A 27,895-nucleotide genomic window follows, 5' to 3' on the forward strand; every position below is an offset into this window, starting at 1 on the left:
TTTAATGTTGATTAGTTTGAAAGCGTAATAGGGAATGTTTAGCAATTTTAGCAAATCTGGAGGCCAGGTTCTCAATGATGCCACAATACAAAGACGATAATGCTTCATAAATCAAGTAAGTCGATAGTAACAGTGTTCTATTTTAAAAATACATCTTTCCAATTTAAGGCTAATATTTCCAAGACCTTTTGTTAAACCACAGCAATATTTTTATGGATTGGGATAGTTCATAAGGGCTAGTGGTCATGTATTAGAATAATAATAATTAATAGCATTTTACATTTCTATAGAAGCTTTCATTCTAAAGGATCCCTGAAAGCTTTACTAACTAGATACACAGGAATCTTTCAACCACCACTGAAATGTATTCAACCAGGGAATGAAACAGGATGGGTATTTAAGAGCACAGAGTAACAGTACATGACAGTTTGGGACAGGAAGCAAAGAAAAATGCCTTAATCCCTTGAAACTGTACATGGAATTAAAGTAGATGGAATGTATTTATCCAAATAGGAATTTGCCCTGGAAATCCGGGTCTGCACAACAAATCTTGAGAAAAGATTGACTGGAGTCTTTAATGACAGCAAGTGGTCACTATTATTGTGTTATTTTTATTTATCAATGCCTGTATTTGTGTTGCAGTAATGCCTAAAGGCCTCAACCAAGATCAGGGCCCCACTATGATGTACATCCACATTGTAAAACTGCCCATGCCTTTAAGACTTTGCAATGTACATACAAGGGTAAAAGAAATAAAGTATTATTATTATTATTTTATTTTACAAATGGGGAACTGAGGCACAGAGAAATTAAATGTTCAATACCTTTGTATTAGATATAATCCAAAAGAAAGATTATTAATATTAACTATAATATTTTAATAAAGGAAAATCAGAAAACTACAGTTATCTATTAAAATATTCACATATAACTGGTACAGTGGCAATAATCCATAGAAGGATTTGGGAAACTCAGATTCAGGAAGGTGATAATATAAGGTATTTGTGTCAATTAATAGATGAATAATAGTTACCTGCCTAATATATCTGTTGTGAGAATTAAATAGTCAATATTTAAACATTGTCTGAGAATGAAAGTCACTATGTAAATTTTAATTATTATTGTTATGCTGCCCATGACTCAAAAATATTATTTTCAATCATAGTGAATGAGGGGGTCCTTTGGGCCCTACACAATGCGAATAATAACTAGGAAGGATTAACTAAAACCTACAGAGATGAAAGAAAACCGCGGCTTAGGAGGGTTGGTAAGGACAATGCTTCGCTATTAAGGTAAAATATGGGGCCAGATACTCAGCTGGTGTAATATGGCCTAGCTCAACTAAAGTCAATTGAACTAGGTTTATTTACATCAACCCAAGATACGGTCTCTAGGCTACAATAGAAGGAGAATCCATTGAAAACCAAGTCTCCAATCCTTACAATGAGCTCTTCTCTAAACCCCCATGAAGTTATTGCTGAGATCCCTTTTTCCCACACAAGTGGTGACTGGGCCATCTTTGCCTTCAGTCATTCCATAACTTTTACAACATTTACAAAGACATATTCACTTTCTAGAATGTGATTGGAGCAAACACCGCAGGTCCTCTAAAGGTAAATTCCAGTTTTCTCTCAACAAGTAAACATACCACGTTCTTTGAAAGTCCTTATGCGAGAGAAAATAATCTAGAAAACACATTTTCTTCAGACAGTTTTTCTCAGATCATTTGATCTTTTATCTTGGCCTACGACTTGTGTTACTTCCCCTACCTCCCTATATTTTTCTTTACATCTGGAAATTAGGTAATTCTTCTTTAACTTCTGCCCTCAGCTGACAGCAAAGCAAACACAAAACTACAAGAAGCTGGGAAGCTGTCTGATGTTGCTTGGTCGAGATCATGAACTTTATTTTAGTGCTTGTCAAAGGAGGCAGATTGAGAGTTCTGTAGACCTCCGTTCATCCATCGAAAAAGTAAAGCTGAGACACTAGCAGGACAAATTTCTTGCCACTACTCCACCAGTGTGCTTCCGCCTAGACCTAAAGATACCACCTCTGCAGATCTACGAAGAAAAGTACTATATGAATGTTACATATTATTATTAAAGGGTTAGTTGATTTAAGCCCTGATTCAGCAAAGCACTTAAGCACATACTTAAGTGCTTTACTGAATAGGAATGGATTCCCCCACGTGTTTAAAGTTAAACATGTACTTAAATGTTCTGCTGAATTAGCACTTTAGACTTCATGCTAAATCAGTCATAGGCATTTCTGTCAAGTCTCAGGAGTAGCAGCCATGTTAGTCTGTATGCACAAAAAGAACAAGAGGACTTGTGGCACCTTAGAGACTAACAAATTTATTTGAGCATAAGCTTTCGTGGGCTACAGCCCACTTCATCGGATGCACAGAATGGAACATATAGTGAGAAGATATATATACTGAGAACATGAAAAGGTGGAGTAAGAGGTTAATTAGCCTTATCAAGTGTCTCATTGGGGAACTTGGCTAGCTCTGTGGGCAAAGGGCAGTCTCCCACTCAACCCAGGCCAGGCCAGGCAGCGTTATCTCATCCCCCTCCCTCAAGCAGGACTGGCCCCATTCCCCATCTCCATGAGGAGAGCAATGCAGAAGGACAGTGCGCCAGATGGAAGATCATACCTGAGTTCCTGTATGATTCCCAGCCAGCCCAATCCAGAGTTAGACCACCTGATTAGTGTACAATTTGGGAGCAAATGTCCACCTAAAGCTTTGGTCAAAATGAGGTCATAGAGTTTAAGGCCAGAAGAGACTACCAGATCAACTGGTCTGACCTTCTGTATATCAGAGGTGACCAACAGTCACCCCTGCATCGAGCCCAGTAACCTGGATTAGACTGAAGTATTGCGGCCCAGAGGAGACTAAACTATGGTGTGCGACATGCAGAGAATAGGAAGGACTCAGGAGCACCAATGCCTAAGGCCCCTGCAATGGAAGGGGATTGATTTCATGAGCTGTATTCAGATGATCCTAGTAAGCAACCCATAAGGAAGAGATTGGCAAAACAAACAAAGGGCACTGCCAATCTGCTTTTAGTGAATATTCCTTCCCAACCCCACATATGGCAACCAGTTAGACACTGAGCATGTGAGCAAAACCCACCTGCCAAGCATCTAAGAAAGATAATTCTCTGTATTGCCTGAGCACCGGCCCATTCCATCTGGTGTCCCCTCTACAGACATCACCTGCATCTGATGAAGGAAACCAAAAAATCCCATAACATTTTGAGGGGAAAGGTTTCCTTCCTCCCCCCCAAAGGTGACTGTCCGAAGCCCTGAAGCATGAGATTTAGGAACGTAAGACATAGAACCAGAAGGGACACCTTGGACCACTAAGCCAAGTGCCCCTTTGTCATACAATCCAACTCATTCTCCAGGGGGTGTATTCTATGGAGCGGTGCAAGAATCACAGGAACAGCTTTGTCCCATTCCCAATCTCGAAAGCATGGAAATGCCAGGACAAGAATGAAGCCATACATCATCTACTACATATTGAAGCCATACAAACTGCTCCCCATTGTATTTATAGCCTCAGAGAACTGGGAACAAACTGAGAGGGGCTCCACCTGACAAACATCTAAGTAAGTCCCTAAAGGAGGCTTATCTTCACATTCCCATTTTACCATCCCATGGATAATTCCTCCATCTTTCATACGGATGGCAGTTTTGTCTCCCCCCTAAAGTTAAAAATTGCCATTTGATCTGACCAGAGGTTCCCAGGGTCTTTTCCATGATCATGGTAATTTTCATATTGGCTTTACACCACTTTAACTCTCCTGGGCAATTTTTGTGATCACAACTCCTTATAGAGAGAAAGCTGAAAAGAACACGTAAGACTGACAGACTCTGGTCATTAGGAGGATCGAACCTGGGGCCTCTGTAGCTAAATGCATAAGCCTCTGTTGCATTAACTAAAAGCCACAGGGCTCTTAGCCAAGGCTGTAGCACACTCATCAATCGCTAGCTGGGCTAGGTGCCACCAGAGGGGGACAGAGCGCCACACCAAGCTGGCCTGGGTTACGAACACAAGAGTGATACAGTTTCTAGAATCGTTGGGATTCATGCTGCACACAGACACATGGTGGCAGGAAAGTCAATCATAGGGAAGTCAATATTATCGTGTACAAGATCCCATCTCAGCAGAATGTTAACAGAAGCTGAAGAGAGCCTTAAAGGAAAATAAGTGGTATCACAGAAACAAAAATCCAGTCCTTATTGGAGCTTATTGGGAATATTGATCTCATCCACAGGCATGCCTCAGTGACTCAGAGTTCTTATAAGGCCACATCTACACTACACACCCTAGTGTACGTGGAGCTACACAGAAAAGTGAAAAGCAGGTTGTGTCTACACTGCAGTGGATAGTTACACATGTCAGTGAAAGGCTCTGGCAGGGGGGCAGACCACAGGAAAAGCTTCAGCAGCTCCCTACTGCCGGAGCCTTTCCCTGAGGCAGTGAAGAGCTTCTGCAACAGGGTGCTGGCAGCCTTTCCCTGCTGCTAGAGTCTTTCCCTGTGGTGGTGTAGGACTCCAGTAATGGGGAGCTGGCAGCCTTTCCCCACTGCCAGAGTCTTTCCTATGGCAGAGCTTTTCCCCACTACCGCCCCACTGCCAGAGCCTTTTCCTGCTGGGGGAGTCTCCTCTTGCAGGGGGAAGGCTCCAGCATCAGGAAGGCAGTGGGACACTACAGTGCTAAAAAGAGCAGTGTAGATCAGGAGGAACTGCTTGGGTGAGTAGAGAGCATATAGGGTATGTACTCACATACATACTCACACCCTTCAGGTGTGGCTTTACTCACCCAAGCCATGCCTCACTGGCCACGCGCCTATTTATGCCTGTGCTGGGGGGCTCTGTGTGTATGTATACTACACACCACCCAGAGTGGTATGTAGTGTAGACATAGCCTAAAACCTATTCAGTAACTACTGTTACTCCCTCCACGCAGAGCTCAAGGTCCAATTGTGTAGCCTTCCCTCAACTGGTGAGTGCAGAGAACCAGACTTTTGAAGGGATCTACCCATTATAAATCAGGTAGCATGATTCTTGTGTCTGATTCCAGCTGAGACTAATGCAGGGGGCTCATTCAAGCCCCAAGTCAATCCAAGGAATGGCTACCAGGAAGAGACACAGAAAAGCATCGACTAGCTGGAATGCAATGATTCATTGAAGTGGCAAAGTACTGTTCCTTCCATCGATAGCAGACTATTCTAATCATAACAATCAATGTGTCTGATGGGGATTTCATCATTACAGTAGGAAACACACAATCAGCCTTCTCCCAAAGAGAGAAATCAACTTCTGTCCTGGCTGAGCAAGTTTCTATCTCCCGAATTGGCAGGGAGACTAACACTTATACATAGAGATCAGAACTTGGATAAAGCAGAGTGGAACCTGCACTCAGAAATAACCTCACACATTTTATGTCCAGTTGGTGGGCTGGTGCTTTTAACTTCTTTGCATCTGGAAACAGCTATAAAGTGCCCTGTGGCCTCTGCATGTCTCAGGACCTGGGAGTGAGGTAGGGAATAACCTCTCACAAAGAAGGGCAATGTCTCTGATATATGCCTTCCCACCCTTTTGTCTTCCTTCGAGACCATACAAAAGACAGGAGGGAAAGAGGCCTTCTGTACTGAGATCAGTTAGGCAGCTGCATAGCCATTCATACATAAATTCACCAAATTATGCACATTGATCAACCAATCTTTAGCAATGCAGGATTTTTTATTTTATTTTATTTTATTTTATTTTATTTTTTTGGCAGAAGGCTTCACCATGCCTTAGGGGACAAGGGCAGATGAAGGATATATAATCTCTCTCTTTTTGGAGCTCCATATTTAAAAAATGCTCTTACTTCCCATCCCCAGAGGCACACTGCTATGAAAATCCTATTGTAACAGATCTGTGGGCCTGAACATGATGACAAACAGGAATATTTATCTGTGCTTATCTGAACATTTCATTTTTTCAAGTAATAAATTGCACCAATCCAGCCCATCCTGGACACGAATAGATTACCCAGAATAGGGATGAAAATTGATATCCAAAGATTTGGGTTTGGAATGAGGAAGAATTTCACATATCCTGCAGTAGAAGAAATTGTTGTGCATTTTCCTCAATGTATATTTAACAATTTAGGAAAGATTTGAATGATCATGGCTGTGGATGTTATCTCATCTGAAGGGAGTAGGGCATGCAGCTGCTGCTGGTGACTGACAGGTCTGGTTCTGCCCTCAAGCCAGCTGAAATACCCATTGTAACAGTGGGCCTTATTACTTGAAGAAAGGAAATTTTCAGGTAAGCACAGGTAAATTTTCTTGTTATTTATACCTCAGAGGTCAATGTTTAAAAGTACAGAATCTGCAGATAAGGATACTGGACAATCTTGCTGTCTTGTCTTGCCTCTATATTTCCCAAGGGGCTGCCAGGTGTTATTTCCTCTCTGGTGTTGTCATTGTCTATTGCCTTGTACATGATATATATTTCAATTGACAATAACATATATTCCAGTCATACTGAAACTGCATTTTATTGCCAGTGTGGATGGTAGTCATAATTGAGGATGTGTCAGCTAGTTGCTGGAGTATGAATAATTGATATTGAACGAAATTCCTTTTTATAGTTCTTATTCATTAGAGAGAAGGCAATCAGGGAACATCATTTTCCTGTTGTTTGCCTTCAGGTATGATTGGACAGTCTGTGTGTGATTCAGAAGGGGAAATAATCATTTTTATACATGCAGCATGTGGTTAGGTTCTAAGTGAGTGAAGACTTGAACTCATAAATGTAATTGGGTATGACAAAATATTCAGTTTTGCCCATGGAAATATCAAATACAAGGTTAGCAGTGAAAATGTGTCCGCAGCATTGCGTGCTAAAATGAGTCAGCAAGTCTCAGCTGACAGCCTTTTCGCCTGTGTGTTAGAACATCAAGGGATCGGGGCCTGAACCAGAACTTGGGCTCCTACGCCAGACTGACATTTCAGTAAAATACCTATAGGAGTTATGGTACCATTTAAAGTCTCATTCTTGTATGAGATGTCTTCCCCTCCCAGGTTCTGGAGGCTGTTCAGATGGAAGATAAAAAAGCACATGACAGTTTTCTAAGCACCAATATGGGAAGTGTCACATTGAATCCTCTTTTTATCTACATAGTATTTGCAGTACAGGCAACAGCTGGGCCCCTCAAGTGAACCTCCTAAGCCACATTCTTGAGCTATAACCTTTTAGGGTGAAAGAGTGGTTTATTCTCCAAGCCCATTTAATCCTGGGCTTCTGCTGAGACTAATTGTGATGGTGATTAATGTCTGTCATAGAGAATAGCTCAACCTTGGGGGATTCAGGGTGATAACCCCACTCTAAGCTTGTCACTGGATAGGAATCTCATAACCCTGTGCACGCTGCAGATATGTAGTCAGACCCAGCAGGAGTTACAAAACAGTGGGGTTTGCTGGCAGGTGTCCTTCATTAGCTTGTCAATTAACCCAGCAAGCTATAGCATAGGTTGAGCTGTGCTCAAGTGAACCTCACAGACACATCCAAGACAAGCTACAGGCAGAACTCTATGCTAAAAATATATAAATAACTAAAATTAACCGAGGGGAATGTATATGTTTAGTTGGAGTGTTTCACTGATTTCTACTATTTGTTTATAGTGACATAAGGACCTGACCTGTGGCCCTGGGTTAGGAATCTGTTTTTGTCATTGTTTCTGTTGAACACTGAATAAATGTAAATGGTTGATGGGGGGCAGGGAAAGCTGCCATTTAGTTTAACCATAACCCAGTGAGACCAGTGTCTGTTTTGGGGCAAGGAAGTTTGGTCCCATTCCATACTTGAGTTCTTAGACACCAAGATAAGAGGCCCCTTAAGCTTTAGTCTTTATTGCTAAAAAATTTGTTTTTACCAGGGGGTAACCAATGCATGTTAGCTACCCCACTGTAAAATTCTAGTGCAGGCATGGCAATGTAGTTTTATCATGAGTTTAGGCTCGGTGAGGTGATCCATGGGTAGCGTATATAGTGTTGACCTCATCTAGCTACCTTGCAGTAAAAACTAGAGGTGTCTTCTCTCCACTAGGGTTTTACAGTAAGATAACTATTGTGTCAGTTATCTTGCTTTTTTTAAAAAAAACACCACCTTTTTGGCAGCGAAGACACAGACTTAGAAATAATTAAGATTACATATGGTCACATATCCATGGGATTCATTTAATATAGGCCATTGAACAACTATTAGATGCTAATAACTTTCAGTCACTATGATCTTAGGCCCAGATTCTCTGCCATAGTCCCAGCTCCTTTCAGGTTACTGAGTAATGTGGCTAGAATCACAGCTGGCCAGTTAAGAGCTTTCCAAGCAGCGTGGAATTCTCAGATGGAATAAACCCAGGCTTCTGTTCCAGACACACTCTCTCACACACACACCCTGAGGGAGGCAATGCCTCAGGAACATGTCAAGCCATAGTGAGTAGGGCTCTACTACACCAGTTCACAGCTAGTGGATGGGATACATACAATGTTGAGGTGGTGGTGTTTTGTAAAGGAGGGTTTTTTTTGGGAGGGGGGGTTGAGTAATTGTGACCCCATGGCAAGGTTTACATATCATCCCAACTATCTCTAGTCGACGGCAAGTCCAATGCAGATGTGATATGCCGGCTTCTTCCTTGAAAACTGCTTGAAACTGCATGTTAAATATACTGGAGGTGGCAGCTAGTTTTGGCAATTATGTTTGTATGTCTATATTTGAATTTCATACTTCAATGCACTCTCTCTTTACCCTGAGAGCTGTCTGTATACATCAGTGAAGCCACTTTGGCCCAAACTCTTCTTACTCACACAGGTGGGCCCATTGGCTTCACTGGGATTACTTATGGGAGTAAGGTGAGCAGCATTTAGCCCATTGTTTGCCTTATTAAGATGTCTTTGTGAATGCCCGGACATGTGAACCCAATGCAAGATGACTGGATCATCCATAGAAATATTCTTTTGTGGTATCGTATCAAGGCAAGCAGAAGAAAGTGTCAAACAGCTGACAGGGTGATGGGTGAGACATTACAAAGAGAGCCTGACATGCTTTCTTTATCACGGAGCAGCCTGTTTGGTGGTGGGCTAGCACAGACTGCCACAATCCCCAGAGAAATGACAGCAGGCACAAGCTTACTACACAGAAGAGTCATTGTTTCTTGCTGTAAAATGTTCCCTGCACAGATTTCCTCTGTGACTTTAGGCAAGTCTCTTTGGATCAGATTTTTAAAGGTATTTCAGTGTTTGATTTCTATTGATGTCAATGGGCTGAATGGAGAGGTGGCCAAGCCAAACCTGAATGATGCTGCGAACCCATGCAATACCCTAAGTGGGGAGCCAGGACTAGCCCCACAGGACAGGAGCCACTGCTGCTAGGTGAGTGCTGGGCAGGCTCACTCTCCAGCCCACCGCCAGTCACTAGTGACCCATCGTCCCTTTACACACACAGACACACATGCCCATTTCGAAATCTGGCTCTGCCACTTGCGGGTACCTGATGAAAGAGTGAGCACGGAATGCCCCTAGGCTGGGTTGCTCTCCTAGAGGGAGTGCATTGGGAAAACATATTTGGTTAATGGGGATGGGGTCAGTAGGAAAGGTATCTATATCATGGAGGGGAAGCTAATCAAGACTGAATGTCTCAAGTTGGGTTGTGTTGGGCAGCGGGAACACTATGAGGTAAGTGCATGGGAACTGGTCTCTAGGTTAGGAGCAGTGAGGAATTGGTTTGCTGGGGGGAGAACAAGTCTCACTCTCCCACAGCTTGTACCCCAATATTTCCTGTCAGAGGCCAGTTTATCTCACTGAGGAGCCGGAGAAGGGTTATATAAACTTCTCTTTTTTCAATTTTTATTTTACTGGCCAAACTATAAATTGCTGCCACCGACTTTCAGGAGCTGTTGGTTTATTTGTTGCACAAACTAGCAAAAAAAACCCTGACTAAAGACTAACAGCTCATAGACCCAATCTATTGTATGTTCCCAAGTTATCTCTGACTGTACCTAATTTTTTTTCAAATAGAAGAGACCCACCTTAGCTGTTCATCTCAATCCTTATTATAAGGGGTTATCAGTAGTCCTTCTGCCCGCAAAAATGAATATTTTTTTCCATACATAAAACCCATATTAATGCTCATGTGCGGCAAGGAGGCAGGCAACTCATCACCTCCATTTAACTCAATTCAGGGGTGGGTGAGAAAAGCTAATTCTGAAAGGCCTTTCTCCTACATAAGCTTGCTACCTACATAGAGGGGGGAGGGAACCAATAGCAGCCTTTCCCTAAATATCTCTTCTGTAGCAGATCTCAATGGTACATGTCACTTCATGTGCATCTTATAATACTTTGGTACCAGTATTAGATCATGTAAAACGGCTACTTATTTAAATGATCCCCCTAGTTAAAATTGGGCGGAAAAGGGAAAAAAATCGGCAAAAATGTGATATACTGCAGTTGTATTATTATTGCTCTTTGAATTTTCTGTAATAGTTGTGCAATATACGGTCCTCTGCAAAAAGATTTATGATGAACTGAAAATGAGTCTTCACTAGAGCTAGCTGATTTATTCCTAGCATACAATTTATTGAGTGGCTTCAGGCCTTTTCCTGTCTGTGATTTGTGCACAAGCATTTATTCTTATTATTGTGCCATATCTTACTAGGCCAGATTGTGCCCAGCTGCTCAGTATGGGAGGAGATGCCCTGCTTCTTACACCCCTGCAACGGACAGTTGCGGTCACTGGGCTCGTTGGAGAGTAGGAAATGCTCCCTTTGATGTAAGAGAGCCCCAGGGGTTACACATCATGGGAGACAAGAGAGTTGCTTGCAAACTGTTCACTACAAGTATTGCTTTAAGTATTTGAGTTTCGTGACTGGTCTCCTATGTCACATGGTATTATTTCTGATTCCTGGGTGGATGACTTATCCAGTCTTTTTCTCCTAAAAACAAATTTTGTTTAGTCATTAACCAAGTTTTGTTTTATGATGAAACCAGTTTCAGCAATGAGTCCAACGTTCATTTTCCAAGCATGCTCCTGTGATTAATTGTTTGTTTGATTTTCATTTCAATGTTCATGGAAAAGTGAATAAAGTGGGAACACAGCTGAAGCAAATATCTATTTAGAGGACTTTAAAATGTTCAGGAACTTTCCTTACTTGTAGCTCAGCTCTATTTTTCCCATGACTTCAAACTGTGCTTACTAAAGCCATGATCCTGCTCAGACCTATGCACATCTGTAATTTTACACACTGTGGGAAACTGAGCATGAAATTATCAACCCTCAGGAAACTCCAACTTGTACAGAACCCTGCAGCAGGCCTCAGCAACACAGGCCACCACGAGCACAGCATATTGTCTTATGATCTCTGTTGCTGGCTTCCCATAAAATATGGAGTCAAGTTCAAGGTCTCCAATATAAATGCCCAGCAGTGGTTCCCAAACTTGTTCTGCCGCTTGTGCAGGGAAAGCCCCTGGCGGGCCAGGCTGGTTTGTTTACCTGCCGCGTCCACAGGTTCAGCCGATCGCGGGTCCCAGTAGCCGCGGTTCACTGTTCCAGGCCAATGGGAGCTGCTGGAAGCAGCGGCCAGTACGTCCCTTGGCCCGCACCGCTTCCTGCAACTCCCATAGGCCTGGAGCAGCGAACCGCGGCTACTGGGACCCGCGATTGGCCAAACCTGCGGATGCGGCAGGTAAACAAACCAGGCTGGCCCACCAGGGGCTTTCTCTGCACAAGCGGCAGAACAAGTTTTGGAACCACTGACACAGAGCAATGTGTACATTTAAAACAAACAAACTCCAGACCCTACCAAAAGAAAACACTATACTACACATACTATTCTTCCTCTGGGGAGGGGGGTCAGAGAGAGAATGAACGCACATGGCCGATGTTGGTCACTTTATGCACTAGTGGAAGGAGCTTAGATACTGCTGTGCTGAGGGAGGTATAAGAATCTATATAGCACAGAATATTGGGAAGTTCCATTGAAGTCAGTGGGACTACTCACAGTGTATAACGTCAAGCACATGCCTATGTGCTTGCTGAATTAGGGCCTCAAAATGGTCAAATAACATTCGAACCGTTTGTTTGATAAATTCTTTGAATTTTGTCATTCACCTATCTCTAGTATTTACAGCTTTACCCTTTTTTGTGTGCAATTTCTCGGATCTTTTTACAGATTAAAAAGCTTTGAAAATAAGCAATTGATTTGTTTTGGGCACCATGGATTCTTATTATAATTTCAAGTCTAATTTTTGCTGTAGAGCAGAGTAGGGATGGAATGGTTAATATCTCCTAGTTTTGAGGAAGCCTATGGAGAATAAAAACAAGGAAACTTAATAATGCATCTATAATAATCATAATGCCAATGGATGTTTTCTCTTGGGCCTGCCACAATAAGTCATATGCAGCCTTAATGCAGACGGTCATAACTGAAGATTGCCTACTAGTTCTACCTTATGCAACATAATCTGTTTATTCAGAAGCTATGCTCTATGTTCTGAGCTATGATTCAGGAGAACCTTAATCTGACATGATTTCTTTTGTTCTGTCTCCCTTGTAAGTAATATTGCAGTTGCAAATGTTGGACTGACTCTTTATTGAAAACAGTGTATTATTGTCTTGTCAGAGAAAATGTTATCTATAGCTGTTATTAACTATTTTAATCTGGTATTTTCATTCTATAACAGTAGTATTGTTTTGGAAGAGAATAGTTAAGTGTGTGTGATTTGTTTTTGTTTTTATTGCAAGAGCAAACTTGCTAATTAAAAGCAGGGACAGGGTATAAAAAAATGTTTAAATAATAATTTTTAGCACTCCAGATCTGAAGCTCTCAAAGTGCTCCACCAAGCTAGGTAACTGTTAATAACCCTTTGTGCTTTATAGGTGGGAAAACTGAGGGACAGAGGTTAAGGCTCACATTTGTCAGAAGTGACCACTGACTTTCGGGTGCCCAACTGGAAGTACTCCTGGCCTGACTTTCAGAAGCACTGAGCACCTGAAGCTGGGCACCTCAGGAAAAAAAATCAGGCCGAAGGTGCCTCAATTTGGATAGCTAATTCCCCGAGGCACCCAAAATCAGTGGCCACTTCTAAAACTTTTTGTCTAGGTTCCTGGGCAAGGCTTGCAGCTTTTAGAGGTGGTGAGCCAGTGATTTGATCAATATCTAAGCTATTTACATTATATGTTCTCAAAACACTAAGCATCGTTTTTCATTCTCCATTGTCCTGTTTTCCTCTCCCTTTTCCCCTAAGGGCAAGGGTCAAAGCAGATGTTGCTCCCTCATACAGTGTCCATGGTCATTCCTAATCAAACCTAAACTACAGCCATAATAAACAAAAAGTGAAAAGTCATCCAAAATATCATGTTAGTTATAGAACAAGTGACATTTTCAATCACTCAAAATGAAGAACAGTTGGCAGCTTTTTGCTCAGTCAAATGTGATGACATTATAAGAGCTTCTCTCCTCAGTTTCTTGCTGTCCCCTCCCCTGCCTCTCTGCCTCATTAATCCATCCTCATTAGACTCATAAAGACTCATAGACTTATAGGCTTTAAGGCCAGAAGGGGCCATTGGGATCAACTAGTCTGACCACCTGCAGGTCACAGGCCACCCACCCACTCACTCCTGTAATAGACACATAACCTCTGGATGATTTAAAGACTTCATGTTACAGAGAAGCCACCATTTACTCTAGTTTAAACCTGCAAGTGACCCGTGCCCGATGCTGTAGAGGAAGGTAAAAAATCCTCAGGATGTCTGCCAATCTGACCTGGGGGGAAATTCCTTCCCAACACCAAATATGGTGATCAGTTGAACTCTGAGTATGTGGGCAAGACCCATCAGCCAAACATCTGCGAAAGAATTCTCTGCAGTAACTCAGTGTCCCATCTCCAGCCATTGGAGATATTTGTTATTAGTAGTCCCAAACGCAGGCATACCAATATACCAATGCAGGCAATCTTATCATACCCTCCTCTCCAGAAATGTATCAAGCTCAGTCTTGAAGCCAGTTAGATTTTTTGCCCCACCGCTCTCCTTGGAAGGCTGTTCCAGAACTTCACCCCTCTGATGGCTAGAATCCTTTGTATAATTTCAAGCCTAAACTTATTGATGGCCAATTTATATCCTTGATTCAATTCCCAGCTCTGCTACAGTTTTCACATGTGACCTGTGCTATTGATTAAGTTCTCCAGGAAGTGTAGAAACTTCCTGGAAACTTTAGATGCAATCTTTGGTTTCCTGGGACATTTTCTGCTGAGGAGTAGAAACAAAGAAGTGCGAGACAGGGCAGTCATAGGCTGCAGCTATGCAAAGCAGTAAAACTGGAGAAATGGCCTGAAGTAAATAGGGCAAAATTCAATCAGGACAAATCCAAAGTACTCCACTTAGGAAGGACCAATCATTTGCACACATACAAAATGGGAAATGAGTGCTTAGGAAGGAGTACTGCGGAAAGGGATCTGGGGGTCATAGTAGACCCCAAGCTAAATATAAGTCAACAGTGTAACGCTGTTGCAAAAAAGGCAAACATCATTCTGGGATGTATTAGCAGGAGTGTTATAAGCAAGACACAAGAAGTCACTCTTCTGCACTTCTCCACACTGATTACACCTCAAATGGAGTATCATGTCCAGTTCTGGGCCCCACAGTTCAGGAAGGATGTGGACAAATTAGAGAGAGACCAGAGAAGAGCGACAAAAATGATTAAAGGTCTAGAAAACATGGCCTATGAGGGAAGACTGAAAAAAATTGGGTTTGTTTAGTCTGGAAAAAAGAAGACTGAGAGGGGACACAATAACAGTTTTCAAGTACGTAAAAGGTGGTTACAAGGAGGAGGAAGAAAAATTGTTTTTCTTAACCTCTGAGGATAGGACAAGAAGCAATGGGCTTAAATTGCAGCAAGGGTAGTTTAGGTTGGACATTAGGAAAAACTTCCTAACTGTCAGGGTGGTTAAGCACTGGAATAAATAGCCTAGGGAGGTTGTGGAATCTCCATCATTGGAGATTTTTAAGAGCAGGTTAGACAAATACCTGCTAGGGATCATCTAGATAATACTTAGTTCTGCCATGAGTGCAGGGGACTGGACTCGATGACCTTTCGAGGTGCCTTCCAATTCAATGATTGTATGATTCTATGATTTAGGCTCAGTCTCTGTATGGGCCACCTTCCTCTCTGATGTTACTTCATTACAAAAGGAGTTACCCACTGTTTTAGCCCAATGACAGCATTTCATTTTTATCCCAAATGTGTTACCTTGCATTTGCTCACACTTTCTACATGAATATGTGTGCACATTCAAACTCGTCTCCTGATACATTTTTCAGTAGGTTCTGTCAGACTAGGCATTATAAATGCCAGTGTCATAGACTTAGCATCTCAGACATTTTAGGGTTAAAATGCCAGTCAAGTTGTATACAAAGATACATATTTTTAACAAAATATGGTACAAATCAGTTAAGCCTTTAAGAGAGGCATTTCAAGTAGGTCCAAATTTGTCATCTTCTTGTTTAATCTTTAAAGATTTTATTTTGACCAATAGTTTTTCTCCTTCCTTCTACTCTTTTTCTTCACTGTAATCTTTCTATTTAATTTTTTTCCTCAAGAATCAAATTGAATTCATAATCCCAATATAAGAAGACCAAAAAGTAGAGCAGGTCAAATAATTTGTAACAAAACTGTGTTTTATTGGCTACATAGAGCGGCTGATTTGGAACCACTCTGTAATAATTTATGAATATTGTGTGTTGGCTTGGTTATTGAGATGCTTGCTGTATGAATATATTGAGTTAAATCAACTAGGCTGCCTGGACAAACAGGCAGGAATGAAAAAGAAAGGCTCAAAATAAGCCACTTCTCTGCAAACACTTGAGAGTTGTTAAGGCGAAATGCCAGACCTAAATGCTTTTGCGATTCCGGTTCAATCTCCTGCTGAGCCTACAAACTAGTAATGACCTGAAGGGTCACAGCTGGGGAACACAGAAGAACACAAGATCCCTGAAAGGATTAAAATGAACCTTCTCTTATGGGAAGCGGGGTAGTTTTTTGGGGAAAATCAGAATGAAACGCAAGCACCCACTGAATGAAACATATGCCTACTTCAGTTACCATCATGGGATGGTAAGCCTTCAGCTAAGGTAAACTGTGGACTTTTTAAAAATCCTTTTTCTCTAAATGCTTTGTTATATCTGTTAAAATAAACAATTCTCTGGTTTTTGAGAAGACTGTCTGGTCATTATATTCACCACAGGTCACAGATTTCCAAAGAGAAGAACTTCAGGTTCTGAACACAGTTGGACCTGCAAAGTAACCACTGTTGACAGATCGTGCCCTGTGTTACAGCACCCTGTGTAAGAGGGAGAGAAGTGCACAGTTCCACACATAAGAGGTAATGAGACCTGTCACACTCAGAGAGACCAGCATGTGGACAGAGATCCAGCTAACCCAGTAACCTCCATGACGCATAAGTCACATGGTGCTTGGATACATGGATTCTAAGAGCATAATTCTTAGAATCTTGTTTCCAGAATGTATGCTCCCAGTTATGAATTTGAAATTATGGAAAGCAAATAAAATTGGCATGTGACCTGTCAAAGCAAAATTCTAAAACATTTGAATGAATATTCATGTGAATTTTTTTCAGTATTTATTCAGCTCTGCTAAAGAAACTTGTTCTGACTTCCTCATTCTCCTTGTTGAAAGAAATAGGTTTCAGTAAGGGCAGCTTGTGAGACTGGGATCTGCGATGTTTGTGTCAGTCTTTTGAATTCTAATTAAATATTGAAGAGAAAAAGGAAACTTGGCAGACAATTGCACTTACTGTGGACTAATGTCATTCAGTTTGTTTGAAGAAAAATATTCTAAAACAGCTGAGAAACTGATCTTAACTTTGAAAACCACCACTGAGCACTCCCTGGCCAACTACTCTTTGCTTTATCCTCAACAGTGGAAAATTAAGTTTTCAGAGTAGCAGCCGTGTTACTCTGTATCCACAAAAAGAAAAGGAGTACTTGTGGCACCTTAAAGACTAACAAATTTATTTGACCATAAGCTTTCGTGAGCTACAGCTCACTTCATCAGATGCATCCAATGAATTGAACTGTAGGTCACGAAAGCTTATGCTCAAATAAATTTTTAGTCTCTAAGGTGTCACAAGTCCTCCTTTTCTTTTTAGTGGAAAATTAACACTACTAAAACATCAGATTTATTGCAATGACGACTGAAGATCTTACGTTAATGTTCTCTCCGACATTGCAATATGACTCCTGGCTTTTGAGGGGCAATATCTTTGTTGTTTCAAACCAGCTTAGATACTAATTGGTAGGTGACCAGCTGGCAGGTTTATCCTGAATATTGCACTAAATTGGTTAATCTGTGCTATATTTAAACAGTGGCAGCAGCTAGATTTTTCACTTACTGATTTTTCAGACTCTACTAGCTTTTTGAAACAGGCATCTTTCCTTCTCTTCATAGTAATTGATTCCAAACCAGTATCTAGTAAGATTACACAAATGCATCTCCAGTGATTATTGCTACCACGGCCAGAGCAAATAAAAGAGTTACCAGTTCTTCCTCTTCCAGGAGGACAGAAGTACTTATGCTTTGCTGGAGTCTTCTGCCTATTCTTCCTGTATGCTCCAGACCCTCCTGTACTTCCTCAAATGAAGATTAGCAGCATTCAATAAATAAATACCACTAAAATCCTTCTAGTTACTTGAAACACTAGTGCAACAAACTGTACAAAAAGGAAAAATTGTGTCTTGGGAAAATCTTTCTGTGCCCCATTTCAGGCGTTCTCAAACTTCATTGCATCGCAACTCCCTTCTGACAACAAAAATTACTTCACGACCCCCAGGAGCAGGGACCAAAGCCCAAGCTTCACTGCTCTGGGCAAGGGAGCCAAAGCTGAAGCTCAAGGGCTTCAGCCCCAGGCAGGGGGCCTGCAACCCTGAGCCCTGCCGCCCAGGACTGAAGCTCTCGACTTTGGCTTCGGCCCTGGGTAGTGTGGCTCGAGCTTCAGCCCTGGGCCCCAGCAAGTCTAAGCCAGCCTTGGCGACCGCATTCAAAGGGAGTCACAACCCACTTAGGGACCCTGACCCACAGTTTGAGAACTGCTGCCCTATTCCACTCCTTGGGTTTATTTCTTCATTCATCTCAATCAGTGAAAGTCAAGAATAACTATACCGAGGTTAACGGAGCTACACTTAGGTAAGTGAGATGAGACTCAGGCTTCCCATAGTCCCACTAAACTTCATCCCTCTCTGCTTTATTTTTTCTTTTGCCCTATGCTTACCTCGATGAGTCAGATCCTAGGCCAATATAGCAATTTGCATCTGCTGAATGAGGATCTGCTCTCATCCCAAGTTTCTTTCTAAGGTTGGGGCAGCCTCCCAATCAGCAAGCTAGAAGCCCAATTTGTCTACTTTTTCATATCTCTGCTACAAACCTCCCTGTTCCATGACATCAGCCTGTTCTAGTCTTCACACGCAGCTCCACTATCCACCTCTTGTGTTAATTGTACTATTTCCTTCTAGACTAATTTCTGATGAGCTTGTATCTTATTTTCTGTCCTCGCTGTATTTTTACTGCTGTTCAGTGCTTTGTGCATCTAAAATGTAATATAAAAATAAAACCCTAAAATTCAGTTGAATTGGCTATTATGAATGCACAGGAGCTACTGTTCGTAACATTTGCTTAATGATTAACAGATTAAATCTTCTTCTGACAATATGATTAATACCACTGCTGCCAATGAAAGGGCCTCTTGTAACGGTTCATCTGCCTTTTGGTTATAAGCCCTGAAAGTCCATTTTTTACCCAGTTATTTAATCTCTTCACTCTTTCAAATTGCATCAGGCTGAACTTTGGAATATGACTCATCAACCTTTTCTTAAAGAGAAGGTCACCCCTCAGGAGGACAGAGGATCACCATGGCTTTTGACTTTGTTACAATAAGAAAAGTAGACAATGAGAGGCTAATTCATACTAAGACAGGGACAAAAGTCTGGACTCAGACTTCTCTAGTTAATCCATTACTGCTTTGGATCCAGAAAATATGGGTATCATTAGAACAATGCATAGGCTGGCAGGCTGGCTTCTTGTAGTCTTTGATCTCTGTGAGATGCCTCTTATAGAATTAACATGTCTGAATTATTTTCACAGAAACAAAATTTAAATCTGAGATTCTTGTAAACTGTAAAAAATGTCACCTGAAAAGGAAACAAATGTCTTGGGTGACTGCTATTCTGTACTGTAAATTAAAACAAAAGGAAAGCAAATGCCTCTCCAGAAAGCTCAGATTCCCATCCTCATGATGGTACAGATCGAGGATGCAGAACGCTTCAGTAGTACCCAAGGAAATTTAAACAACAAGGAGTCCGGTGACACCTTAAAGACTAACAGATTTATTTGGGCATAAGTTTTGTGGGTAAAAAACTCACTTCTCCAGATGCATGGAGTGAAAATTACAGATGAAGGCATTATTATACTGACACATGAAGAGAAGGGAGTTACCTCACAAGTGGAGAACCACTGCTGACAGGACCAATTCAATCAGGGTGGATGTAGTCCACTCCCAGTAATTGATGACGAGCTGTCAATTCTAGGAGAGGGAAAGATGCTTTTGCAGTAAGCCAGCCACTCCCAGTCCCTATTCAAGCCCAAATTAATGGTATTAAATTTGCAAATGAATTTTAGTTCTGCAATTTCGCTTTGAAGTCTGTTTCTGAAGTTTTTTTGTTAAAGTATAGCTACTTTTAAATCTGTTATAGAATGTCAAGGAAGATTGTTCTCCTACTGGCTTTTGTATGTTACCATTCCTGATGTCCGATTTGTGTCCATTTAGTCTTTTCATAGAGACTGTCCAGCGTGCCGTGGTTGAGCTTTGTGACTTTGTCCTCACCCACAACCATTTCAGATTTGGGGACAATGTATACCTTCAAGTCAATGGCACTGCTATGGGTACCCGCATTGCCCCACAGTATGCCAACATTTTTATGGCTGACTTAGAACAACGCTTCCTCAGCTCTCGTCCCCTAGCACCCCTCCTCTACTTGCGCTACATTGATGACATCTTCATCATATGGACTCTCGGGAAGGAGGCCCTTGAAGAATTCCACCTGGATTTCAACAATTTCCACCCCACCATCAACCTCAGCCTGGACCAGTCCACACATGAGATCCACTTTCTGTACACTACAGTGCAAATTATCAATGGTCACATAAACACCATCCTATACCAGAAACCTACTGACCGCTATACTTACCTACATGCCTCCAGCTTCCATCCAGGACACATCAGACGAGCCATTGTCTACAGCCAAGACCTAAGATACAACCGAATTTGCTCCAATCCCTCAGACAGAGACAAACACCTATAAGATCTTTATCAAGCATTCTTAAACCACAATACCCACCTGGGGAAGTGAGGAAACAGATTGACAGAGCGAGACGGGTACCCAGAAGTCACCTGCTACAGGACAGGCCCAACAAGGAAAATAACAGAATACCACTGGCCATCACATACAGCCCCCAGCTAAAACCTCTCCAGCACATCATCAACGATCTACAACCAGTCCTGGAAAACGATCCCTCACTCTCACAGACCTTGGGAGGCAGGCCAGTCCTCACTTACAGACAGCCCCCCAGCCTGAAGCAAATAGTCACAAGCAACTACACACCACATCACAGAAACACTAACCCAGGAACCAATCCCTGTAACAAACCTCATTGCCTGCTCTGTCCCCATACTACTACATAGCGACACCATCAGAGGACCCAACAACATCAGCCACACCATCAGGGACTCATTCACCCGCACATCTACTAATGTGATATATGCCATCATGTGCTAGCAATGCCCCTCTGCCATGTACATTGTCCAAACCGGACAGTCTCTATGTAAAAGAATATATGGACACAAATCAGACATCAGGAATGGTAACATACAAAAGCCAGTAGGAGAACACTTCAATCTTCCTTGACATTCTATAACAGATTTAAAAGTAGCCATATTTGAACAAAAACCCTTCAGAAACAGACTTCAAAGCGAAACTGCCAAACTAAAATTCATTTGCAAATTTAACACCATTAATTTGGGCTTGAATAGGGACTGGGAGTGGCTGGCTCACTACAAAAGCAACTTTGTCTCTCCTGGAATTGACACTTCGTCATCAGTTATTGGGAGTGGACTACATCCACTCTGATTGAATTGGCCGTGTCAACACTGGTTCTCCACTTGTGAGGTAACTCCCTTCTCTTCATGTGTAAGTACAATAATGCCTTCATCTGTAATTTTTACTCCATGCATCTGAAGTGTGTTTTTTACCCATGAAAGCTTATGCCCAAATAAATCTATTAGTCTTTAAGGTGCCACCAGACTCCTTGTTATTTTTGTGGATACAGACTAACACGGCTACCCCCTGATAAGGAAATTAATTTTTTCTATTTTCTTCCCTGCTACTCTGATTCAGTAAACCCCTTCTCAGAAGCTAATCATGTTAAGTGCTTTAGCTTATACTAGATGTGATAGTGGGTAGTCCCATCTAGGTCTAACAGCTGACTCATTCTCATACGTCAGGTTTCAGAGTAACAGCCGTGTTAGTCTGTATTCGCAAAAAGAAAAGGAGTACTTGTGGCACCTTAGAGACTAACCAATTTATTTGAGCATAAGCTTTCGCGAGCTGCTCACGAAAGCTTATGCTCAAATAAATTGGTTAGTCTCTAAGGTGCCACAAGTACTCCGTCTCATACGTCAGCTAATGATCAAAGGGTTAATTTATATTCAGAATACTAAATGTGAAATACCTCAATTTCAACACCAATTTTTTTTAGGAATAAATGATATTGTAGACAGTACAACCCCTTTTGAACCCAAAAGAGGAACCATTACCATGAGAGCTCTCTGTGTCCCAACTTCTCTAATAAAGGAAGTCAATATATTCCTCAGGATTGAGAAGCCAGGAGGAGGAGGAGTTTCTTCAGTTATTCAAAAGCCAGAGGCAGGGATATTGTATGTTGCACAAGAGGTTCCGAAATAAAGACGCTCTGATCTATACATCAGTTTGGTCATTCTCATGTCACCCTAATGGCCAGCTTTTGTGCTGGAATCATCTTCTCAATTATCAAAAGAATCAATCAATATGGACCACATACTGAAGAATCTTTCTGGGCTTTAGTTACTATTACAGTTACTACATGTAAGGGAGGAAAGCATCTTTGGAATCATTAAACACCTTTCATGTTGATAGAAAAAGTAATTGCAGAAAGGCTCTTCAGAAGTCATTAAAATAGCTGTAGATATTTTTGAATCAGACACTTGTGTTACAAGAAGATATTTCAGAGAAGAGAGTTGGAGCCACTTTAATGCACATACTCATCAAATAAGCCCGCAATTTGTTTATGATAGATATCCAGCTTTGCAAACCTAATGCCAATGAGATCAAATAGCTGATAGCCTGAAATTTGATCAAGGGAGACATTCTATGTGGACAAGTAATTAAATTGGCTTATCTAGTGAAGAAATAAATCAATGTTTTGCAAACTCCACTCAGAAGTCCACATCCTATTTGTCAGATTCAGTCATAGACAGTATTTAAGTTCGTGTTTGCCACATACTAGATATGGGCTCAAAATTGAAAATTCTGGATATTCATTTAAATTTTGAACAGTGCAAAGTCAAAGTTCGGTGAGTGCTGAGAATCCAAGGTTTTGATTCACCCCATTATATAGATAGGTGCCATTTGTAAAATTTGAATCTAGACCCCTGGAGTGAAATCTTGACCCTATTGTAGTTAATATGTTTTACCATTGTCTTAAATGAGGTTAGAATTTTACCTCAGTTTTTGGTTTGAGGGAGGGTCCATCTCTAATGTATGTAGGTTTTGCATCTAATCAGGATCTTTTCATCTGATCACTAGGGAGCATCTCCCAAATCTGAGAGCTAACACACTAGGAGTGCCCAATGCCAGATGGCATACTGTTATGATATTTACCCAGAATGTAGCATATACTGTATCACTGGAAAACTAATACCCCACTGATCATTAACATTCTTACATGATGTCCATATAGTAATCCCACAAAGAACTTTACAGAGGTGCTGGAAATATGTGACTAAAAGGTACTTAAACTAGACATGTCAGAGGGAGTTGATAAACGGGTTTTCTCCAGACAAAGGAAAGAGGACAACATCTCAAACCAGCTGTGGCCAAATTCTGTGGGCTATTCATTTGTATCAGAGGTTGTTGCAGGAAGAGATCATTTGCACTGTAAAAACCACCAGCAGGGGAGGAACCAGCGTGGTGTCTACACCCATCCAGGGAAAGGAACTTTATCTGGGTACACACTTCAGAAGAATGCATTTCAAAGATTAACTGGACTATAAAGAGAGGGGGAGAGAACCCTTAAGTTATCCTTCACCTGCGGAGTCAAAGAAATTGAGCACTTTGAGCTCTGTGAAGGGTCTTAGCCAGAGAGTCTGGTCAGCAGTGTTCCCTCTAAGTTATGCACCTGCATGGCCGCACAACAGTCCATCAAGTGCCGTGCACTCGATTATTACAGCTGCACACCTCCTCCTCAGCGATTTGTGTTCAGTGCCCCTCCCTCCACTGCTCTGCTGCCAGGCTGCTCCTGCCCTCTGCTTTGGAGCCATCCCTGGTCAGCTGCTTCGAGGAGTCTCCTGTTTGCTGTGCAGAATGGAAGGAGTGCTGATGTTAGGTGTCCCCCTCCTCCAACCTCTCCCCTCCGCCCATGTACCCATCTCTGCAGAGCAGTGGGCGGGAGCAGGGACAGGGCTCAGGAGTGAGATGGAGCTGCTGGCGGCTGTTCCTGTGTTTGAACAAGCCTTTAGACTGGTGAGTGCTGCTCTGCTTAAAGTGACAGTGCACAATCTCCTATACACTTCCCCAAAACACACACACTCTCTCTCTCTCTCACTGTCTCTGTCTCACACACACACATACACCCTGCCTGTCCGTCTGTCTCTCATTCTCATATACATACACACACACACACATTGTCTTTTTCACACTCACCTCCCAACACATACTTTTGGCGGTGTGGTTGGTGTTACTTCTTGGTACTTCCTGCAATGCACATATGTTCTCTGTAATTTTATTCTTTCAGAGTGCTGTTATTTTAGTTTTTTGACTGGTCTGTCCATTTCATAATTTTATTTCTCTCTTCTACTTAAATTTAATGCGTTGACTAGTGAGTTCTAAAATGCCTACCCTGTCCTGACTGGAGTAATTATCATTATTACTTTTATTATCATATTGTGCTTTGTCATTCATTATTTAAAGTAGTACAATCAAATAATAGTACCCTTCCAGAATGTAACTTTAGCCTGTACTAACCTTAGAAGTGCCAGTTTAAAAAACATTAGTTAAATAAATAACTTTAGATACTGTGCAGATGAAAGTTGCTTGTTTTCAAATTGTATTTTTAGTTATATCTGTAAAATAACTTAAAATTTGCACGAAAATAAATGCAGTATATATAGGTTTTTTGTTTCAACTGGTGGTGCACATCTGCACATTACTTCAATATTATTGGCGCACATAACAAAATTCATTCTGCACATGGGTCGAAAAAATTAGAGGGAACATTGCCGTCAGCCATGCTGGAAAAAAGACTTGGTTAGAGCTAGTTTGTTAATTCAGGTTTTAGTCTTAGAAGTGTATTTTTACTTTTGTTTGCTTGTAACCCTTTCTATCATTACTCCTTATACTTGGCATCACTTAAACTTGTTTTAGCTTTACTACAAACCAGTTCAGTGCTTTGATTAAAATAGAGTGTTTGTTAACCCCAGTTAAGGTAATAAGCTGCTGAGTGCTGACTCTCTGAGGGAGGAGAGAACTTAATAACCTCCATGAGTGCTCAGTAAGAGGGCTGGACACTGAGAGAGACACCTCTGAAGAACTTGTGAGCTGGGTTCATTGATTGTTGCCTGCGGGGCAAGGTTTGGATGGGCAGCACCCTGAAGAGTTTGCTGGCAAAGCAGACAAGTTGGTGTGTGAGGGAGCTGATACATAGCTTAGCAGCAGCAAAACTCTCAACTGCTGGGGCAAAGAGGGGTAACAGAGTAACTCACAATTCTGGGAAGTCCAGCAGATTGTCAAACATTATCCACTAACACTGAAAATAGAATTTGGCTGCAAGTATTCATCTTAAAATCATAGAACCACAGGGTTAGAAGGGACCACAAGGGTCTTGCTCAGTTCGTGCATTTTTTTTGTCAGGTCACTATCATCTTAATACCTTAAAATTATAAGAGGGCCGCGAATGGACTACCCCGGCAGTCAGTGACCCTTGTGCCATTAAAGAAAAAAAAAATTAAGAACTAAATCTCTCAAGTTGCTTAAGCTACATAGATGACAAGGGAAGATTGAGACTATTAAACTGATCGTGTATATCAGCTAGATAACTATGCTATCAGCATTCTCTCACTGAAACATTTTGCAGGTGGCAGAAGGTTTCCTATGTATAAAAAACAGAGTAATCCCAGAGGGAGGTGGTGCCCCTTTGCTTTTTAGGGACTGGGGTGTGTTTGCTTTGCCTATCACTTTCTTTATTTTCTTCTCCAGGTCATGGGATAGATGAATGTTAAGCCTATTGAGTCTTGAGTTATAGTATTTCTCAGGTTCAACAATGTGCCCAGGATGGTCCAGGATTTGGTGTTTGTCTAATTATCTTATACTCTTTCTGCTGGTCCTACTCACTAATAAAGAGGACGGGATTCATCGAACAACAACACCTCACCTCAGTTGAGCTTTTCGAGCTGACCTCAGGGGACCAGAGATTCTGCCAGCCTGAGGAAGTAGCAACAACTTTGACCTGAAGCTGACAACAATCATTACCCTCTAAGTGCTGTTGGGTTTTTGTTATTGTTTAGGTTTTTTTCTATCTTCTGGCTCTGTTAAGTTGGGGAAATGACTTGATAAACCACCAGCTTTGGTTAGCACTTTTCTTAAAGTGATGAAAGTGTTAAGAAAGGAAAATCTGGTTAGAATTTTGCCCTGGTGGTTTAAATAAATATAGAAGGTTTACATTGTGTGGGGGGTTAAGAAGCTAAACCTTAAACCATGGCAGAAAATCTGAAATATTTTAGCATTAGTTCTTAGCACTAACTACTACAGGAATCTAAGTAACATCTAATGTAGCCATATTATGTGTGTACACATGTAGAGATAGCAATTTTCAGTATATTGGTCATGAGGCAGTGTCTACTAAAATTCTGCAAGAATTCCATAGAGTTGAAGCCAATCTAGCCTCAGTATTTTTTTATTTGTTAGGACTTAGGCAAGTTTCTGCTTCAGGAAGCCAGAGAATTTTCATTAAGTCTGGCTCAGTGCTGGCAATAGTTGTATTACTAGATATCCTACTTAACAAAACTTGTTTTTCAAATTCTCCTCTATATATAAACTTTGTGTGCATTAAACCATTGCTGTTGCTTAATTAGATACACCAGTAGATTCCCCGGAATATACGGCCAACAGTTTCTTTAGCTTGATACCTGCAGTTACTTGTGTCTCTTGGCATTTCATTCTTTTTTGTTAGGAGAAAATCTCCTCAGCATTGAGGTGAGTCACTGCTCAACTTGCCTTTGACCATCTGTCAAAGCCTAAATGTGATATACAGTGTGTGGTGCAGGCCCCAAATTAAAGGGAGAGAGAAAATTATTCACGTATTAAAATGCTGTGGAATTCATTCATTTGGCGTCATTAACTTTCTATAACCTCAGTTTTATGATTTTGCATTTCTAATGTAAATTATTGTCAAACATGAAAGTGAAGGGACACTGGAGTAAAGTGAAATGTAGATAATTTTGGAGTTTAAATGAGTGTTGTCCCTAAAAATGTGGCACAGTTGAGAAGTATGCTTTGCAATGCTTTTTAATTTTTTTCTTGTTTTGCTCAATATCTTTGCAAAAAAAAAGTGACAAAACTGTGGCAATCCATATAGAAATCTTCTGAAGAACCCCTGTAACAGACACTGCCTGCTAATGGGAGCTGTGTGTACAGATCTGTGAGGAATAGATGCCTTAATCATCACCAACTTCTGCCTTATGGTTCTCTGAAGTGGTCTGTAATTCAGCCCTCTGTCTGTTAAACACATTTTATGTTTGATATAATTTCTTAATTATCCCACAAAATATGTGAGAAAACTGCTCATCTGTCTAGGGAGTGGAGATTAAAATTAAAACTGTCACAGTTTTCTTCTACATTGTGTGGGTGTCAGCTTAAAAACTAATATGGAGCAGACAAATATCAACAGAGATGTCAGCAAAACCAGTCATTACAACAGCTGGAATAGTAGTTATTTCCTTTTTTCTGTGAAAGTGTTTTCTCAGTCTGTCTGTAGGTAATAATAAATCCGTTTAAATACATTTTGTGTTCATTGCCTGACATTGACTCGGGAATGTTTAATCTCTCACTACTAAATGGTATTTATGTTTTAAGAAGTAAGGGTGAAAAAATCCTATTTCTTTTAGCTCCAGTGTTGAGGGAAACAGTGACACCTCCCACGCATTTGTCCTTTTTGGGGTCAGTAAGAAGCACCTGTAGAAATTCAGTCTTTGAATATGCTAAGAATCTGGTTATTGCACGTAGGTTGTGGCACTGATTGTTTCATTATTTATTTCTTTGGTTTTCTTCCCATACATTAACATTTTGCAGGTCATAGCCTGTTAATTCAAGATGAGGAGCAGATGATATTTTCCCTCCCTAGTTCAGCAGAGAACAGCTGTTGCATGGCAAGACTCTCTGGTTAATAAAATAAATAAATAGAAATAGGGTGATATTTATAGCAGTAGTTCAACCAGGAGCACTAACAAGAAATTACCCAGGC

General features: G+C 41.2%; 1 protein-coding gene across 4 annotated transcripts in view; it reads left to right on the forward strand.

Moving 5' to 3' along the window:
- CYYR1 (cysteine and tyrosine rich 1) overlaps positions 1 to 27,402 on the forward strand; it is a 105,270-nt gene extending 77,868 nt beyond the window's left edge. Inside the window, exons 4-5 of one of the 4 annotated variants that reach the window (XM_073363052.1) lie at positions 16,299 to 16,436; positions 25,633 to 27,402. In XM_073363052.1, the coding sequence (XP_073219153.1) occupies positions 16,299 to 16,402 (104 nt within the window). In that variant the 3' untranslated portion in view covers positions 16,403 to 16,436; positions 25,633 to 27,402. Of the gene's footprint in view, positions 1 to 16,298; positions 16,561 to 21,155; positions 21,202 to 25,632 lie in introns of those variants that run through there. The other 3 variants (XM_073363069.1, XM_073363078.1, XM_073363059.1) reach the window with 3 other exon arrangements.
- The last annotated feature ends 493 nt before the right edge of the window (positions 27,403 to 27,895 follow it).

Source organism: Lepidochelys kempii, chromosome 1 (assembly GCF_965140265.1).
Source record: "Lepidochelys kempii isolate rLepKem1 chromosome 1, rLepKem1.hap2, whole genome shotgun sequence".
Taxonomy (NCBI): Eukaryota; Metazoa; Chordata; order Testudines; family Cheloniidae; genus Lepidochelys; species Lepidochelys kempii.